At 40.4% G+C, this 17,948-nt stretch overlaps 1 protein-coding gene across 1 annotated transcript in view; it reads left to right on the forward strand.

The window, feature by feature from the left end:
• The window catches only part of THBS4 (thrombospondin 4), a 45,452-nt gene that overhangs the window by 4,672 nt on the left and 22,832 nt on the right, over nt 1–17,948 (forward strand). The window contains exons 2-4 of the mRNA XM_049649713.1: nt 1,558–1,761; nt 12,870–13,117; nt 17,831–17,939. Coding sequence (XP_049505670.1) covers nt 1,558–1,761; nt 12,870–13,117; nt 17,831–17,939 — 561 coding nt within the window. The remainder of the gene's footprint in view (nt 1–1,557; nt 1,762–12,869; nt 13,118–17,830; nt 17,940–17,948) is intronic.

A 17,948-nucleotide genomic window follows, 5' to 3' on the forward strand; every position in this document is an offset into this window, starting at 1 on the left:
GTGTGTGTGTGTGTGTGTGTGTGTGTGTGTGTGTGTGTGTGTGTGTACATACCACATCCTGCAGGAACTTCAGCCTCTAAACCTTTTTTTCTAGATACAGTAATGTGTATACACACACACACACAAAATACTTATTTGCCATTGTAACTCTTTTTCTGTAAATTGTCTGTAAATTGCTTTTTCATGTTCTGTGCCCATTTTCCTTGTTTTTAAAATTTTTTTTCTTTTTATTTTTTTTAATTACATCTAAGTTAGTTAGCATATAGTGCAACGATGATTTCAGGAGTATATTCCTTAGTGTCCCTTACCCACTTAGCCCATCCCCCCTCCCACAACCCCTCCAGTAACCCTCTGTTTGTTCTCCATATTTAAGTGTCTCTTCTGTTTTGTCCCCCTCCCTGTTTTTATATTATTTTGGCTTCCCTTCCCTTATGTTCATCTGTTCTGTGTCTTAAAGTCCTCATATGAGTGAAGTCATATGATACTTATCTTTCTCTGACTGCTGTGTCCATTTTTCTATTGCTTATTTTATTAATTTGTAAGAGCTTTTTATAAATTATGGATTCTATTACCCTTTTCATAACCAGATTATTGTATCTAGAAAACAGCTTTAGAGGCTGAAGTTCCTGTAGGCTTTGGAATTGTTCAAACAATATTAGTATAAACCAACAAAAATACTGAATAACTTCTAGTGAGTATTACCCATTTGGCCTTTGCCTTTTGAATAATTCTGGATGTATACTCTTAAAGCTCTCAAAAATATTACAAATATGTATATGTATCTATATCTCTAGATAGATAGATAGAAAGAAAAAGAAAGCAAGAAAGAGAAAGAAAGAAAAAGAAAGAGAGAAAGAAAGAAAGAAAGAAAGAAAGAAAGAAAGAAAGAAAAGATAGAGATAGATGCATCCAACCTGGGGCTAGAACTTACAACCCTGACACCAAGAGTCTCCTACTCTACTGGCTGAGCCATCCAGGCACCCATGTATCAGGATTTTTAACAGAGAAATATGGGAGAACTATATATGCACAAAGGGAACACTTGGGTCTCACAGAGACAGCAAATTGTTTGCTGACACACTGTGTCCCACCACATCCATTCTTTCTGCTGCATGCCTGGTATCATTTATCACTGACCAGAAAACTACAGTCAGCTCTGGTCCAGGGCGTGCATGAGAACCCTAGGGCAGGCATTTACTACTTAGAGACATAAGAGAAACAATGACTTGCATGCTCTCACCTGTCTCCCTTGTAGCCTTTAGTGCTTTTCCTAGTGGGCTTTTTCAGAGCCACTTCTTGGGCCAAATGTGATTTACGGTTTGCAAATTTAGTCTTCTCTTGGGAGTTCATGACCTAGTGATGATGATTGTGCTGTATTTTTTCTGGTTCAAATGTCCAGCCACTGTAAGAATGATAAGGAAGAACTGGTGAGTTTAGCAATGTAAATGGTAACAGTGTTCATGTACGTTATATCTTACTGTCAAATTGTGTCCCCTCAAAAAAATGTTTGTCCCAAACTTCTTTCACTGATTATCCCTTTCTCTCCATTCTCCCTAGTCTTTGACCTTCTCCCATCTTCCAGCCAGAGGCTGAACCCAGCTGTTCTGCAGCCAATCCTGACAGATCCCACCTTGAATGAGGTCTATGTGATCTCCACCTTCAAGCTGCATTCTAAAAGTTCATCCACCATCTTGGGCCTTTACTCTTCCATTGATGGCAGCAAATATTTTGAATTCACTGTGATGGGACGCTTAAACAAAGGTAAGCACATTTGCAGAAATCATTTTCCTAAGAATCTTCTTTTCCTATTTGAACCTTTGGGATCTTCTTGCCTTGAGATGGTTCCCTCCTCCAATTTTATACTGATCCAACATTCATGTCAGTTTTCAATACAAAATTCTTCTGATTGTTCATTGACCTGTCTGGGGAGGATGAGTTGATAATTTGGAGAGAGGATGAAGAATTGTTTGTGGCCAAAATGCCCTTTGACATTGTCCCACCTCCTGTTATTCTGAGTCCAGTTTGGGAAGGGACAGGACCCAGGACCATTAGGCCACTGACTTAGTTCAAGCTGTTAGAACAAATACCATAGACGAGGTGGTCAAACAAGAGACATTTATTTCTGACAGTACTGGAGGCTGAGAAGTCCAAGATCAAGGTGCCAGCAGCTCTTGTTCATGGAGAAAGCCTGGGTCCTGCCACCTTCTTGCCATGTCCTTCCATGGCCTCTCCTCAGTGTGTGCCAGTGAAGAGAGCAAGCTCTCTGTCTTGACTTCCTTAAAAGGAAACTAATGTCATCGTGAGGGTCCCACCCTCATGACCTAATTTAAACCTAATTACTTCCCAAAGGCCCACTGCCTAATACCACCACACTGAGGGGTTAGAGCTTCAACATCTGAATTGGGGGGGGGGGGGAGAAGGGACACAAACATTCAGCCTCTAACAGCCACCCACACCATTCTTCTGTTCCCTCGGAAGTATGTGGCTTAGCAGACCTAACTCCAAGCTCTGCAAGAACTTCCCTGGACTTGATGCAGAGAACATACCTCAGTCACTAGAACTAAATGAACATCGTTCTTTTCCACCTGTTTCATCCCAGTTTACACAGGTCTGTCATCTGTTTGGTTGCTTTGCTGTCAAATGTTTCATTGTCACAGTGAGTTACTACAAATACTAAGAAATGATTCTCAAAGAAACAGGTCACTATTTTTTCATCTCCTTCCCCTCCACCCATGCCCTGGGGACAACACCTGTTCCTGCTTATTGAGGAATGTGACAGATACGTGTTCCTGCTGCCTCATGATTTTAATAAAAAAAGGGGGGGACTGGTCCTTCTGGCTAGATGTTATATTTATTTCACTTTGCTTTACTTCAAGTGCTTCAGACTCTCTATCAGATTCTAATTGTGATTGAACATTTAATTTTCAGATATTAGGAGCTGACAGAAATTCCTAATTCTTAGCTTTCATAGGACTACAGAGTTAAAAGCAGGAAGGAATGGGTTTTTAATTCCTTTTATGTCAAGTCCCAACCACCCCCCTGCCCCTTCCCTCCCCACTCATATGTGTTCTCTCTGTCTGTACCTTGGGCCTGTCAGGGGCTGTGTTGAGGTCCCAAATAGCGAAGGGAGTCTGGGGACATGGTGACATGTCTCAGCTTGGTGACAGAAGGGCCTTCTGTGGAGTGAAAAACTCTGCTCCTAGCTTTTCAGCCTCACTGAATCTCCCCCCTCCATTTCACAATTGTCCAGTATGCGTGAGCCCATTGTGGAAAATCTGTGTTGCCTGGAAACACAAGGCAGCACATTCCCCAGAACGGATTCTTTTTGTTGATTCTATATGGGCAGAGGTAACACCAGATAGCAAGATGGAGAGGTAAGGGTGTTTTTAGTGCTTCCTTTGAACAACCAGCAGTCATGTGATTCAGCTGTAAACACCAGCTGATCTCCATGTTAGAGGAGAAGACCCCAAGGTTGGATGAACACCTCTCCACCTTTCTGGATTTTGTTAGAAAATGAAAATTAAAGGAAAACAAAGAGGAATTTATACCAGAGTTTGGAGAGTGGACGAACTTGACATAGAGAATTTTCACTGGAGCAATAGAAAAAAGTATAGAGAGTTGCCAACACGGTGAATCTGAAGGTTCTGTGAAGGAGCAGTAGCCTTCAGACTGGAACAAGAAGGAGAAGTGACTGGGTCCATCAGCTCCATGGAAGAGACGGGGTTGTGATTGTGACTCCCTGTCGAGGTATTTGATAGTGGCCGTGCAGGCCTGACCTGGAGGGTCGAGGAGAATCATCTACCTTGAAGGTGAACCCCAGTCACTGTCTAGGGATCTAGATGAGCTCCTACAGTAAAGTGAAGTGTATTGCGTGAAGAATGTGAAGCACAAGTTGGCCAATGAGCTCCCTGCTTCTACAAGTCAGCCTTTGCATGGCCGCCTCATTATCGTTCATAAGCATAACTTGGATGGAGTTAGGCTGGATGGCAGAAACCTTTAGTAGCTTCCCATTCCAAACTGAATAAGATACAGATGTCCCTGCTGAGCTGTCAGAACTTTCTGTGGCATGATCTCGCAACCAGCCTTTGCAATTTATCCCTTCTTCCAACCCTCCATGCAGCCTGTGCTTGAGCTAGATGGACTAGTTACCATTTCCTGGGCCCACTCATGCTGTCTGTCCTTTTCTATCCTTTTACTCTTGTCCTTTGCTCCCCACTGGTACCTTTCCTGCATCATATACAGATACCAAAATCATAAAGATGCAAGACCGTTCTCAAATTCTTTCTGACATCTTTTATTACGATTTCTACAGAAGGTACTAATCTTAGTTTGCCTTGTTCTTGAATTCTTCTCTCCAGTAGGTTGTAAGCTCCCTCAAAGCAGGAACTGAGCATCCCTGAACTCACCTTTGTGTCTTTTGTAGCCTCTAGCACAGTGCCTTGTACATAAAGTAGCTCATGAGCAAAGTGAATAGAATAAATGGAGGCTGTGAAGAGTAGCCTTGTTTATTAAAGAAGATATATACTGTTGTGAAAATTCTGGAACTATACAATGTCTGGCACATAATAGTTCTGGCTCAAATGCATTAATGAGTTTTGAAGACCATTTGGATGAGGACATAAGGGAAATGGACTATTTCTGATATAAATGATCTATCAGATTGTTAGTAATACAGGTGGTGCAATCTTGGTAGAAATAAGCGTTCTACAGAAATCACCTGGCTGTACAGAAGATCTGGTTGATATTTTTCTTGTATCTGGCATAGAAGCAACCTTCCAGTTAGGATTTTGAGTTTGAGTCACAGTTAAATCTCTTAACAGCTCTGTCCCCATGAATATGTCTCTGAAGTGCTTAGCCTTGGTTTACTGTCTCTACAGTGGGGTTGATTGATTGCAAGAGCTGAATTATATAAGTATACTTTTTATAGACTATGAAGCTCAATAAAAATTTCAGGTTCTTCCATATGCTTCTATAAGATAGGTAGAAAGAAGAGGAAGAGAAAGATCTCTGTTTTTTTAGGGGACTGTCTTCCAGAGAGGATTTGGTGAACTCTTGGCTTGCCTTGATGAGACCTTCACCTTTCAGAAAAAAACAATAAGAACTGCTTCTTTAGTCTTTGTTTGCCACAGAAGAACAACTTAGGGGGTGCCTGGGTGGCTCGGTCAGTTTAATGTCCGACTTTGGCTCAGGTCATGATCTCACGGTTCATAGGTTCAAGTCCCATGTTGGGCTCTGTGCTGACAGCTCAGAGCCTGGAGCCTGCTTAGGATTTTGTGTCTCCCTCTCTCTCTGCCCTCCTCCTGCTCACAATCTGTCTCTCAAAGATAAATAAACATTAAATTTTTTTTTAAAAGAACAACTTGGTGCTGTGGAAATGAAGGGAACCCCAAGAATTTGCAGTAATAACTGCAGTCAAGCTCCTTAGCATTAAGATAGGACATGTCAAATAGTTCAGAGTAATGGTTCACAGAGAAGTCTGTGGGCTAAAGAGAAACACAGTATAAGAGAGCTAGATGAGTTTCAAAACTAGAATTCTGGGGGCACCTGGGTGGCTTAGTCGGTTAGGTGTCCAACTCTTGATTTCAGCTCAGGTCGTGATCTCATGGTTTTTGAAATCGAGCCCCATATCAGGCTCTCCACTGGCCATGGAGTCTGCTTAAGATTCTCCCTCTTCCACTGCCCCTCCCCCCACTAAAAAAATTAGAATTTTGAACCCAGTAATGAAGGGGGACAATGAGGTGCCTCAAACATTAATAATAATATTTATGTGCCCATCCAGTGTCCCAAGAGTGTTCTAAAGGCTCAAACCTCATTATCTCTTGTGATCTTCACTGTATTCCTATGAGGTGCCTTTGAATTGCTTGGTTTTAAAATGGTCATGTATAGAAAATGGAAAGAATAGTAGTGAACTTTAGGACGAACTCCTGGAGGATTATATTACTACTCTTGTATCTTGGGATTACCTGGAAAAGAAAGAGCTGGGATTATTTAAAAGAAAATGAGTTCACTAAAAATAAGTCATGCCAAACTTTTTTTAAAGTAGTTTCTAAGCTGAGAGATCAAAAAGATGCTGTGAGCATAATGTATCTTGATATCTGAAAAGAATTTTTTGAAGCCACTCATTATACATTTCTGGAGAGTATAAAAAAGAATAAGCTAGATAAATAGTACTATTAGGGGTTAGTAAGTTGTTTTACAGCAAATCTAGTGGTTTTTGACAAGGCTCTGTCTTGGGCATTGAACCGTTCAGCATATCAGTGACTTAGGTGAAGGCATAAATAGTATTTTATCATGTCTGAAAATGGCACATAGCTAGAGAAGACCGTTGAACATGTTGGATGCCATCATCAAGTTTAACAAGGTCCTACCAGTCTGCCACATATGCCACAATCATAGGAAATTTAACAATAACAAATGTAAATCCATCACCTAGGGGTGAAAAGTAAATTGCCAAAGTACAGGCTGTGGGAGAACTATCCTCAGAGGCCTAGTCAACATTAAGAACCAACTAGTGTTGAGCACAGTGCCTGACACTTAGTAGTTGTTTAGAAATGTTTGCTGAATGAATGAATGAATGAATTAGCAGATGCATTAATGCAACAGTTTTTTAAATCTTCTTAAGGGGTGCCTGGGTGAGTTGGTTGAGTGTCTGACTCTTGATTTCAGTTCAGGTCATGATACCAGGGTTGTGGGATCTAACCCCATCTCAGGCTCTGCCCTGAGCAAGGAGCCTACTTGGGATTCTCCTCCTCTACCCTTCTCCCTCACTTGCATGCTTTCTCTAAAAATAAAAATTAAAAAAAAAATACATATCACCTGTCATCATTTAAAAAAAATCTCCTTAAATTTTAGACTTCATTAATGCATTCATGTGGCTGGATTAAAGGAGCTAATAGTCCCACCGTACTCATTCAGGACACATGACACAAGGACACTCTCAAGTCAGAGATTACCTTGAGGAGAGTCCCCAAAACAACAGCCCTTTGGACCTCATTTTTTATGACATCACAAATAAAAATGTTAAAGGATCTGGAGAAATAAAGGAGCCAAATAGAAGACATGAGAGAGATGAAAGTTGCCTTAAAATATTTGAAGAATATCATTTGAATTAAGGATAAGACTAAATCTGTCTATAGTTCTGAAGAGCACAGTTAGGACTCATTGGTGGAAGTCAGAGGGAACAACAGATATTGGTTCTGTATTAGGAAAATCTTGGAGAGCAATCCAAAAGTGAAATGGGTTTCCCTACAAAGTAATTAGTTCCTTGTTCCTGGAAATGTGCTGGTAGAAGCTAAACTTTTATTGAAGGGATTTGTGAAATGGGATATAGAGCTAGATAACTTACAGTGTTCATATTCTGTGGCTCTGCTAAGACCAGAAGATTCCATGGGTGCTTAAGGAATTGCTTTGGAACTCCCTCCTATAAGATGACCTTGGGACTTCGTGCGCACTCAACAGCTTTTGTCACCTACCGGACAGTTGCACACTTGAGGAATCTCATAACTTCTCAAAATATCAAGCCCTCTGCAGATGTTTAATATAATTACTGCGCTTCCTTTCACTGGATGGTTTCTTTGCAGGGTGTGTGTGTGTGTGTGTATATATATACATGTACTCTGTGTACTTTACATTTGTTCAAACTGCTATAAGAAAATTTCAAAACCTCCACACGGCATTCATCCCACTTGGGAGTCACCCAGGGTACTTTCAGGAAAAGCAATTTGATGGCTTACCTTTTATATGTATTTCCAAAGCACTAAAGTTACAAAGACTCAGTGTATAGGGCATGAAGATAAATAAGCAAAGGCAAACAAGAATATCCATCACAAGAGACATTAATGGCAAGAAGACTTTTTTTTTAATGTGCAATTATTTTAAAAGAAGAGGAAAGGTTGACAGCAATGGCTTTCATCAAATATTGAAAAGTGCCAAAGAGCAAAGCCATTTGCCAAGCAAAGCAGAAAGCCCCGGACTACGGCTTCACGAGTTTGCTGCCTGCGGGCCAGGTCACTCTGAACTCTTTTGCCCAGGCAGACAAAATATTATCATTTCCAGTTCTTTAAAGCTGGCGCCCTACTTCATTGCTCTGACATTCAGTACATCATAATATTTTTGACTACCAAGTCCACTGTTCCGAAAAGCACCCTTTGAAAATTCTTTTCCAAGAAAGCAGTATTTCACATCTTCATTGCTTGGGTTTGCTTTTTCATCTTTTGCCAGTCGCAGAGATGGTATTTAATCAGGCTAAGTTACGTGGTTTCTGTGTCAAGAGGGTAGCCAGGCATGTAAATGGAGCTATAAAATCAAGCCCCAAATTGTCTGGGATACAAAGATGCTAAGTTTAGAAGGAAAGGATTTGTAAACAACAAAAAATAAATAAATAAACCAGTAGAAACTGCCCCTCACGTTGTTTAAGAGATTGTGGGTTAAAAAAAAAAATCAGAGTGGATACATGAATACTCTATCTATTTTTCATCCAATAAATAGCTGTATTTTGTGTTTTCAGATGCTATGGTATGTGAGAAAATTGATAAAAATTAGAATCCTGGCCCCAGACTTTATGCTCTAGTAGTGAAGATAAGAAATAAATACAAATAGATAACACTAATACCTACATTTGCATAGCAGTTGGTAGTTTTTGTATTTTCTTATTTGACCACCACTGAAAACCAAAAGAGATAGAAAGGAAAACTCGTCTTAGCTGCATTTAATAGTTTAAGAAATGGAACCTAGCAAAATTAACAGGCCCAGGGTCACATAGCTATTAGGTATCTGAGCCAAAACTGGACTCTGAGTCCTGGAAAAGTACAGCTGGAAAAGTCCCGACAAAGTGTTACAGGACTAGGAATGAAGACAGCTGCCAGCCATTGGGAAGAAGGAAGACTTCGGGAAGTCGGGTGCATTTGAGCTGGATCTTGGTTTCAGATGAGTAGCCGTGATGGATCAGGAAAGAAAGCGATGGAGCAGGGGGCACTCCACACAGAGGGAAAACCTAATACGGGTTGTTCAGCTTGGCTGGGTAATGAAGGCAGGGGGAAGGTTGCAGCTAGTCCTGGGATCAGGAGGTTAGATGTTATTTAGGAACCACTAGGGAGCTATTAAAAGATTTCAGTTGCTTGCCTGTGTGCGGCTTTGAGAAGGTAATAACTTGGTCAGAAGAGTCCTTTAAGGAGCTCAAGCTGTCGGTCTAGATAAATTGTGCAGAGAGAAGCTTTTGGTGGGAACGTGAGGCAGGAATGTGGTGGACAAAGCCAGCGACAGAACAGAGTGGAGACAGCAACACCGTTTGAAGACGTGCGGTTTTCAGGCAGTTATCACCAAACTGGTTTCAGCTAGTGGTGAGTGAAGAGGGAATAAGAGAACGCAGTGTGCCGCAGCTGAAGAAACAAAGCTGTACCGATGACTGTTTTCCTGAGTGCGGTGTTCCTGGAGGTGGTGATGGACAGAGGTGTGGTTGACCCAGGAGAAGACCACTCTTAGCAGCTTCAGGGGACTGTCTTTGCACCCCTCCTGGAGGGGGTGACCTGATTATGTTATTACCTCTGTAGTATCTCCGCTCCATTTTGCTCTCTCTACTGTGTGTATGTGTGTTGCATTAAGATAGGGCAAGGTGAACACTGGAAAAGGGGGCCGGAGAGAGGGAGGCAACTATGTCTGCCCTCTCCTGCTCCAACGGTGCTGTCTCTGGAGAAGGTCGGAGAAACTTCCACCCCACAGGCTGCAAGCTCCTAGAGCCAGAGCTTTAGAATGTGTCTCAACTCAGTGTGACTGATGTGACAACAGTGAGTTTCCTGAGCAGGTGCCTGTCTGCCCTCTGGGGTAGTCTTACTGCTCTGAAGATAAAATAAGTATTGAAGCACTGAAGCATTGAAACTCCTTACTTTGCAATAAAAAAGAAAAATGAAAAATGGAAGCCATAAGAGAAATGAGAATCACTGGATCAAATATGAAGAATGGTAAATGTCAAAGCACTTGATAATTTTTCTGCTAACGGACGTTTTGAAGATGGAAGTTTCCGTGATTCTTCTTTTCCTTTTGTTTCCTCTTGCCATTGTCACAAGATCTAGGAGCATGAGGAATTTGTCATTTCAGCACTGCACTGCAACACAAAGCCAGGCAGAAGTATAGAATCCCCTTAAATAACAGCATGAGCACAACAGTAGGTTTTGCTCTCTGCAGTAGATATTGAATTGCCCCTCTCTAAACTTCATAATTTATATATGGAACGCTTTCCATGCAATCATTTTATTATTCATTGAAAGTTCATGTTCACAACATTTAATGTGCACCTGCTATGTGTAAAGTGCTCCACTGGGTACTATTTATAAAATTAAACTTAGTGATTCAGTTATGAAAATAAATCATGGCCCACATGCCCTGGAAAGCCTGTTAAAAGCAGGCAAGATGCCCATGAAAATATGTTTCCTTTGAATTCCACAGAAATCTCAGTTTGAGGAAGAAAACCAAGGCTATCTGTTTTAAGCCACTGTGTGTATCCTCTTCAACTGTTAATTTGAGGCACTGAGGTTGTGGTGTGAAGAGAATAAGGAGATGTTGAGTATACATGTCTATGACCTAATTGAAGTTTGGTGGCCCAAGTGGTATTCTCACTGGCCTGTAAAACTCCAGGTATTTGTAAAACTGCTCAAAACAGTAAAGAAATGAGCTCTGAAAAGTTGAATTAGTCCATAGGTTTTGATCAATTTTCTCCCTCTTTTGGGTACCATATATGCCTTCAATTTCCAGCTGTGCAGTTATTGTTTAAATTCTGAACAACATTAAATAAAGAGGTAAAAATTCTGGCGTATCCCATATTTATAATGCCTCGAGAATGTCTACTCATGTCTACTTTCTTCCTTCCCACTCTTTCTCTTCATACCACCATATGTAAAATACTATGTTTTGCATTAGAGTCAGAGAAAGGTCTTTTAGCCAGTCTGTCCTGCCAGGTCTTACCAATTGTTTTCTCTTGGTAAGCGAGTGGTGGTGAGCACATAGGCCTAAGAGAAGATCTCCTTACTCCTCCTGGCATCTCTGCATATCACAGAACCTAAGGCTATCTGGCCCTCTCCAGTCATGGTCAAATGGAAAAACAGATCTGGGCAGATTTTAGAAGCGGTGGGAATGTCCACCTAGACAGCCTTATACATTTGGAGGAAGTCTTCAAATAAATCCTGAAAGTTTCATAGTGGTGACTATTTTTTCTGGCAGTACTACAACATCAACAGGCTGGTTACTCCACGGGGAGGCACCAAGTTGGCATTTACACTCTTCAGAAAAGGTACCTGTGGAAAAATAGTCCAAGTTACTTGCTACAAATCATACAGCTTGACAGCAGCACAGTCTGGGTATATGTACGTAATTCACTTCTTCTTAATTTTTTTTTGTATACTATAACGCATGTTTCTTGTGAAAAAAATTAGACAATGAGGATGAGCAAGAGGAAAACATCATCCAAGCACCCACCAATGACCGTATTAAAGTTGACATATTTCCTTCTAAATTTCTGTATATTTTTTTCTGAACGAAATTATACTGTGACTCAACGCGTTTCTCACTCCACAAAATACCAGGACTCTGTCTGTGTTTTTAATGTGTGCCTATTCCATAGTATTCCATTTCATGATTACACTAAAATTAAAGTAGCTAGCGCACCCTCTCTTTTTATGCATATATGTTGTACCAAATGTTTCTTACATATTCCTGAAATGATTATTTCTGGCAACGAACTGTAGTTTGGCAATGGTCCCTATGGATGAATTTGGAGGTGTTCTTGGGTCGACTCACTAAGCCCTTAGAAGCAAATCGGTTTGCTCCCAAGACCAAACTTGGGTCCTTAGAGCAAACCTCACCCGATGGGCTTTAACTCCCAAAGGCTCAGCTGAACAGATTTCAGCTCAGGGCTCAATAAATTCAAGAAAGTAATGGAGTAAAAAGCAAGACAGAAAACCAGAATCTTAAAGTTTGTAAGAATTTTTATTTAACAAGAAGTGGAAATGCTTGAGCTTAAGGATATATGTGAATAGTTAGCTACCTACATAAAAAAAGAAAAAATCGAACAGAAAAGAAGATAGTAGATCTTCTTCTTAGTCCTTCTTTTGCCACCATGGATACCTTAGGTTTTCTGAGCATTGTTAAATTGAAGATGGGTTGCAGAGGGACAGTATGACAGATAATACTCCATTCAATATATGTTTACAAAGGCCTAGCCATAGTTCGCATTCCTTTAGTCATGAAATAAACCGCTCAGTTTCTTTTTTTTTTTTTACTTTTTTTTTTCAACATATGAAATTTATTGTCAAATTGGCTTCCATACAACACCCAGTGCTCATCCCAACAGGTGCCCTCCTCTCAGTTTCAAATTCTAGTCTTACCACTTAGGTGTCCTTGTGTAAGTTCCTTCACTTACCTGACGTTCACTTTTGTCATCTGGAGTTATTCCACTTTGATAGGGTTGCAGTGAATAGAAATTAAGTGTTGAAAGCAACTAAGGGCGGCACCCAGCTCCATTGTAGTGCTTAATAAATGAATTGGTGAATTAATGGATTTATGCGTTCAGGAGCTTATTTGGATTTCAATTGACTTTTGATGGATTCTGCTTGCTTATTGTACTTATCACTGTCTGAAATTGTTTGTTTTCAGATGTGCTACTTAGTGTCTGTCTTTCCATGAGCACAAAGCATCCTCAACAACAGAGTGGGTTACAAGTGTCTAGAATAATGCCTGGCACACAATGTGTTGAATATTTATGGTTCCAACTTGCTTGCATTCTTTCTAGTAACCCAGCCTTGTGACCTACAGGCTGTTTACCAGAGACTTGCCCTTTCTCATCCTTTTCTCATCCTTGGTTGATATGTGCTTGGTTCCAGCTGTACTCCGTTACCTGAAGAACGATGGGAGGATTCATTTGGTGGTTTTCAACAACCTGCATCTGGCTGATGGCAGGCGGCACAGGGTCCTCCTGAGACTCACCAACTTGCGGCGAGGGACTGGCTCTGTAGAGCTCTACATGGATTGCACCCAAGTGGATTCTGTTCACAATCTCCCCAGAGCCTTTTCCGGCTCTTCCCAGAGTCCTGAGTCCATTGAATTAAGGACCTTCCAGAGGAAGGCACAGGTAGAAACCCATAAGCCATTCTCCAAAGTGGAAAGAGCCCAGGCTCAGGGAATGCAGAGGAGTATGCTGAGGTCATGTGTGGGTCTCATTCTGGATGCATAATTAGCATTACCTGTAGAACTTAAAAACCTATTGAAAGAGGGCCTAGGCTCAAGGCAAATTGAATTAAATTCTGTAGAGGTGGTGCCTAGGCCTAAGTATTTTTAATAATACTGATTCTAGGGGTGCCTGGGTGGCTTGGTCGGTTAAGCATCCAACTTCGGCTCAGGTCATGATCTCACGGTCCGTGAGTTCGAGCTCTGCGTCGGGCTCTGTGCTGACAGCTCAGAGCCTGGAGCCCATTTCAGATTCTGTGTCTCCCTCTCTCTCTGCTCCTCCCCTGTTCATGCTCTGTCTCTCTCTGTCTCAAAAATAAATAAACCTTAAAAAAAATTTTTTTTAAATAATAATAATAATACTGATTCTAATCAGAAGCTAAAATTGAGAGCCTCTGAAGTTGGAAAGGAAAAGCAAAAATTTAAAGAACAATCTTAGAGGGGCCCCTGACTGGCTCAGTTGGTAGAACATGCGGCTCTTGATTGTGGGTTCCTGAGTTTGACCTCCACATTGGGCCTAGAGATTACGTAAAACAAAAACAAAATCTTAGAGCAATAGGATGATCTATTTTAAATTTTTCTATAATTTTACTGTTTTTAATGAAAGCGAAAAAGAATGATTGGAAACTCCAAGCACTAGGAACAACATTTTTCATGTGTCTTATTAGAGCAATCCTAGCAAAAAAGACCTTACTGCCAACTTAGCTCCATGAGGCCTTAAAAGTCTCTTCACCCCTTTTCTGTTTTATGATATGTTGATGGTATTTTTTATTATATCATGGCACCTCCCCTAGAAATTGCCACATATATTGCTTTTAAATTTTTGTGCCAGGAAATAATGTGTTTCCTATAAAGAACTAGCATTCTTTGTCCTTCCCATGTATTATAACTGGTCACAGTTCTTGAATTTTACCTTCCATTGATGTAGAAGTCAATGCCAAAATCAGTAACTGTGTTCATCTGTTACGGCCCATAATGTTATCTTCTGTGTCTCAATCTTCATTTCCATTTCTACTTTATTTTATTGTATGTGCTTTAGTTACAAGCTGCTCTGATCCCTTTGTACAAAGAGACTGGGTATAAGCAATAATTTCCATTACAACTAGGAATGCTGAGAAGTTTTACATAATAATATAAAAACAATGAATCTGATACTGGAATTTTGTGTTTGGAGAATAGGAAGCATTTTCAAGCAGAAACTTCAAGAAAGCTAAAATGCAAGGGTTCTTTTGTTTTTGCAGAAAAAGAGAAAAACACAAATAGACTTAGTATAGATTTTTATGTAGAGAAAAAAATAGTGAATAGAGAGATATGCAAAACTTTATTTCTGAATCCCCAAAGTAGCCCAAATAATCAGAATGACAGTCACAAATTGTGTCACTGACCATTTCAGAATTTAGTGTGTACCACTAAATAAGTCAATTTCTAAAAGCCAGGAGTCAGCCATGTCAAGGTCATCAGAAACTAAACTCATTGGAATTTTTCCAAAAGTTCTAAATCCTTAGACTATCAAAGACTACAGTATTCTGTCTTCATAGTCACCTTCTTATTTATTCAGTCAGCTAACAAATAGGCATATTCTAGGCGTTAAGGAAAGCATTGTGGGCAAAACAGTCATGGCCCTGCCTCCATAGAGCTTATAGCCTGATGTCCAAAACAATATCTGTTATATAGCATGTGTTGCGTATTAACTTAGCAAAATTAGAAAACAGAACTACTCTGAAAATACTTAGTGTCCTTGTTTTATTTCTTTATTACTTACATATTTTTTAATTTAAATTTTAATCAACATACAGTGCAGTATTGGTTTCAGGAGTAGAATTCAGTGATTCATCCCTTACATACATCACCCAGTGCTCATTATCGCAAGTGCCCTCCTCAATACCCATCGTCCATCTAGCCCATCCCCACCCACCTCCCTCCATCAATCCTCAGTTCTCTGTTGTTAAGAGTCTCTTGTGATTTGCTTTCCTCTCTGCTCTCTCCCACTGTCCTATATGTTCATCTGTTTTGTGTCTTAAATTTCACATATGAACATCCTCATTTTTTTTTAATATATGAAATTTATTGTCAAATTGGTTTCCATACAACACCCAGTGCTCATCCCAAAAGGTGCCCTCCTCAATACCCATCACCCACCCTGCCCTCCCTCCCACCCCCCATCAACCCTCAGTTTGTTCTCAGTTTTTAACAGTCTCTTATGCTTTGGCTCTCTCCCACTCTAACCTCTTTTTTTTTTTTTTTTTTTGTTTTCCTTCCCCTCCCCCATGGGTTTCTGTTAAGTTTCTCAGGATCCACATAAGAGTGAAACCATATGGTATCTGTCTTTCTCTGTATGGCTTATTTCACTTAGCATCACACTCTCCAGTTCCATCCATGTTGCTACAAAGGGCCATATTTCATTCTTTCTCATTGCCACGTAATTTCTTTATCCATTCATCAGTTGATGGACATTTAGGCTCTTTCCATAATTTGGCTATTGTTGAGAGTGCTGCTATAAACATTGGGGTACAAGTGCCCCTATGCATCAGTACTCCTGTATCCCTTGGGTAAATTCCTAGCAGTGCTATTGCTGGGTCATAGGGTAGGTCTATTTTTAATTTTCTGAGGAACCTCCACACTGCTTTCCAGAGTGGCTGCACCAATTTGCATTCCCACCAACAGTGCAAGAGGGTTCCCGTTTCTCCACATCCTCTCCAGCATCTATAGTCTCCTGATTTGTTCATTTTGGCCACTCTGACTGGCGTGAGGTGATATCTGAGTGTGGTTTTGATTTGTATTTCCCTGATAAGGAGCGACGTTGAACATCTTTTCATGTGCCTGTTGGCCATCCGGATGTCTTCTTTAGAGAAGTATCTATTCATGTTTTCTGCCCATTTCTTCACTGGGTTATTTGTTTTTCGGGTGTGGAGTTTGGTGAGCTCTTTATAGATTTTGGATACTAGCCCTTTGTCCGATATGTCATTTGCAAATATCTTTTCCCATTCCGTTGGCTGCCTTTTAGTTTTGTTGGTTGTTTCCTTTGCTGTGCAGAAGCTTTTTATCTTCATAAGGTCCCAGTAATTCACTTTTGCTTTTAATTCCCTTGCCTTTGGGGATGTGTCGAGTAAGAAATTGCTACGGCTGAGGTCGGAGAGGTCTTTTCCTGCTTTCTCCTCTAGGGTTTTGATGGTTTCCTGTCTCACATTCAGGTCCTTTATCCATTTTGAGTTTATTTTTGTGAATGGTGTGAGAAAGTGGTCTAGTTTCAACCTTCTGCATGTTGCTGTCCAGTTCTCCCAGCACCATTTGTTAAAGAGACTGTCTTTTTTCCATTGGAAGAACATCCTCATTTTTAAAATAAGGATGATATGGGAATGCAAGCTTGTACAGCCACTCTGGAAAACAGTATGGAGGTTCCTCAAAAGACTAAAAATAGAACTACCCTATGACCCAGCAATTGCACTACTAGGCATTTATCCACGGGATACAGGTGTGCTGTTTCGAAGGGACACATACACCCCCATGTTTATAGCAGCACTATCAGCAATAGCCAAAGTATGGAAAGAGCCCAAATGTCCATCGATGGATGAATGGATAAAGAAGATGTGATATATATATATACAATAGAATATTACTCAGCAATCAAAAAGAATGAAATCTTGCCATTTGCAACTATGTGGATGGAACTGGAGGGTATTATGCTACGTGAAATTAGAGAAAGACAAATATCATATGACTTCACTCATATGAGGACTTGAAGAGACAAAACAGATGAACATAAGGGAAGGGAAACAAAAATAATATAAAAACAGGGAGGGGGACAAAACAGAAGAGACTCATAAATATGGAGAACAAACTGAGGGTTACAGGAGGGGTTGTGGGAGGGGGGTGGGCTAAATGGCCAAGGGGCATTAAGGAATCTACTCCTGAAATCATTGTTGCACTACATGCTAACTAATTTGGATGTAAATTTAAAAAATAATAATAAAATAAGGATGATAACTTTACACTGGCAGTTAACATAAACTTTTTCTGTCACAAGTATACAATAATGAGTAGATTAAAAATTATAAAATAAAGAGGTGAGGAAATTGACTTTGTGACTAGAATGATTGATATCAACCAATAATGTGAAAGTATGATTCCAACTACCTGATAATCAAGAGAGTATACTGTTTATTCATTCTCCTAGCCCAAGGAAATCAGGGTCTTTGCTAAAACCTGGAGCCGAGACATCCTAAAAGCAATAGCGTTTAAAATTGAGATCAGTGTCTTATTTATTACAGTCTAAACTCCATAACTAAATTCCAGACAATTCTTAAGAGGTGTCTGCCACAAAATAGCTTGTTTACCATGAAAGCAAAAGCCTTTCCTCTTCTCAGAGACACCTTGATGAACCCTCAGGCCAAGTTGGATGCCAGCATTTTCCTAGGTTATTGGCTACTTCCATATTTGCTTCAGTCAGAAGGATAGGGCTGGCAGGTTTTAGGAAAAATCAAACCCACAAAATTATGCAAGCTGTCAGAGTCTAAGTATACAGGGCTACTAACTCTGTTATGAAAATTATGTGAGTATGCAAGCACATTGGTTTTTTAACAGTGTCAGCAATGTGTGGTATGAATGTGATTTCTTCCAGGATTCCTTGGAAGAGCTGAAGCTGGTGGTGAGGGGCTCACTGTTCCAGGTGGCCAGCCTGCAAGACTGCTTCCTACAGCAGAGTGAGCCACTGGCCACCACAAGCACAGGTATGGGCT

This window comes from Panthera uncia (genome assembly GCF_023721935.1).
Source record: "Panthera uncia isolate 11264 chromosome A1 unlocalized genomic scaffold, Puncia_PCG_1.0 HiC_scaffold_17, whole genome shotgun sequence".
Taxonomy (NCBI): domain Eukaryota; kingdom Metazoa; phylum Chordata; class Mammalia; order Carnivora; family Felidae; genus Panthera; species Panthera uncia.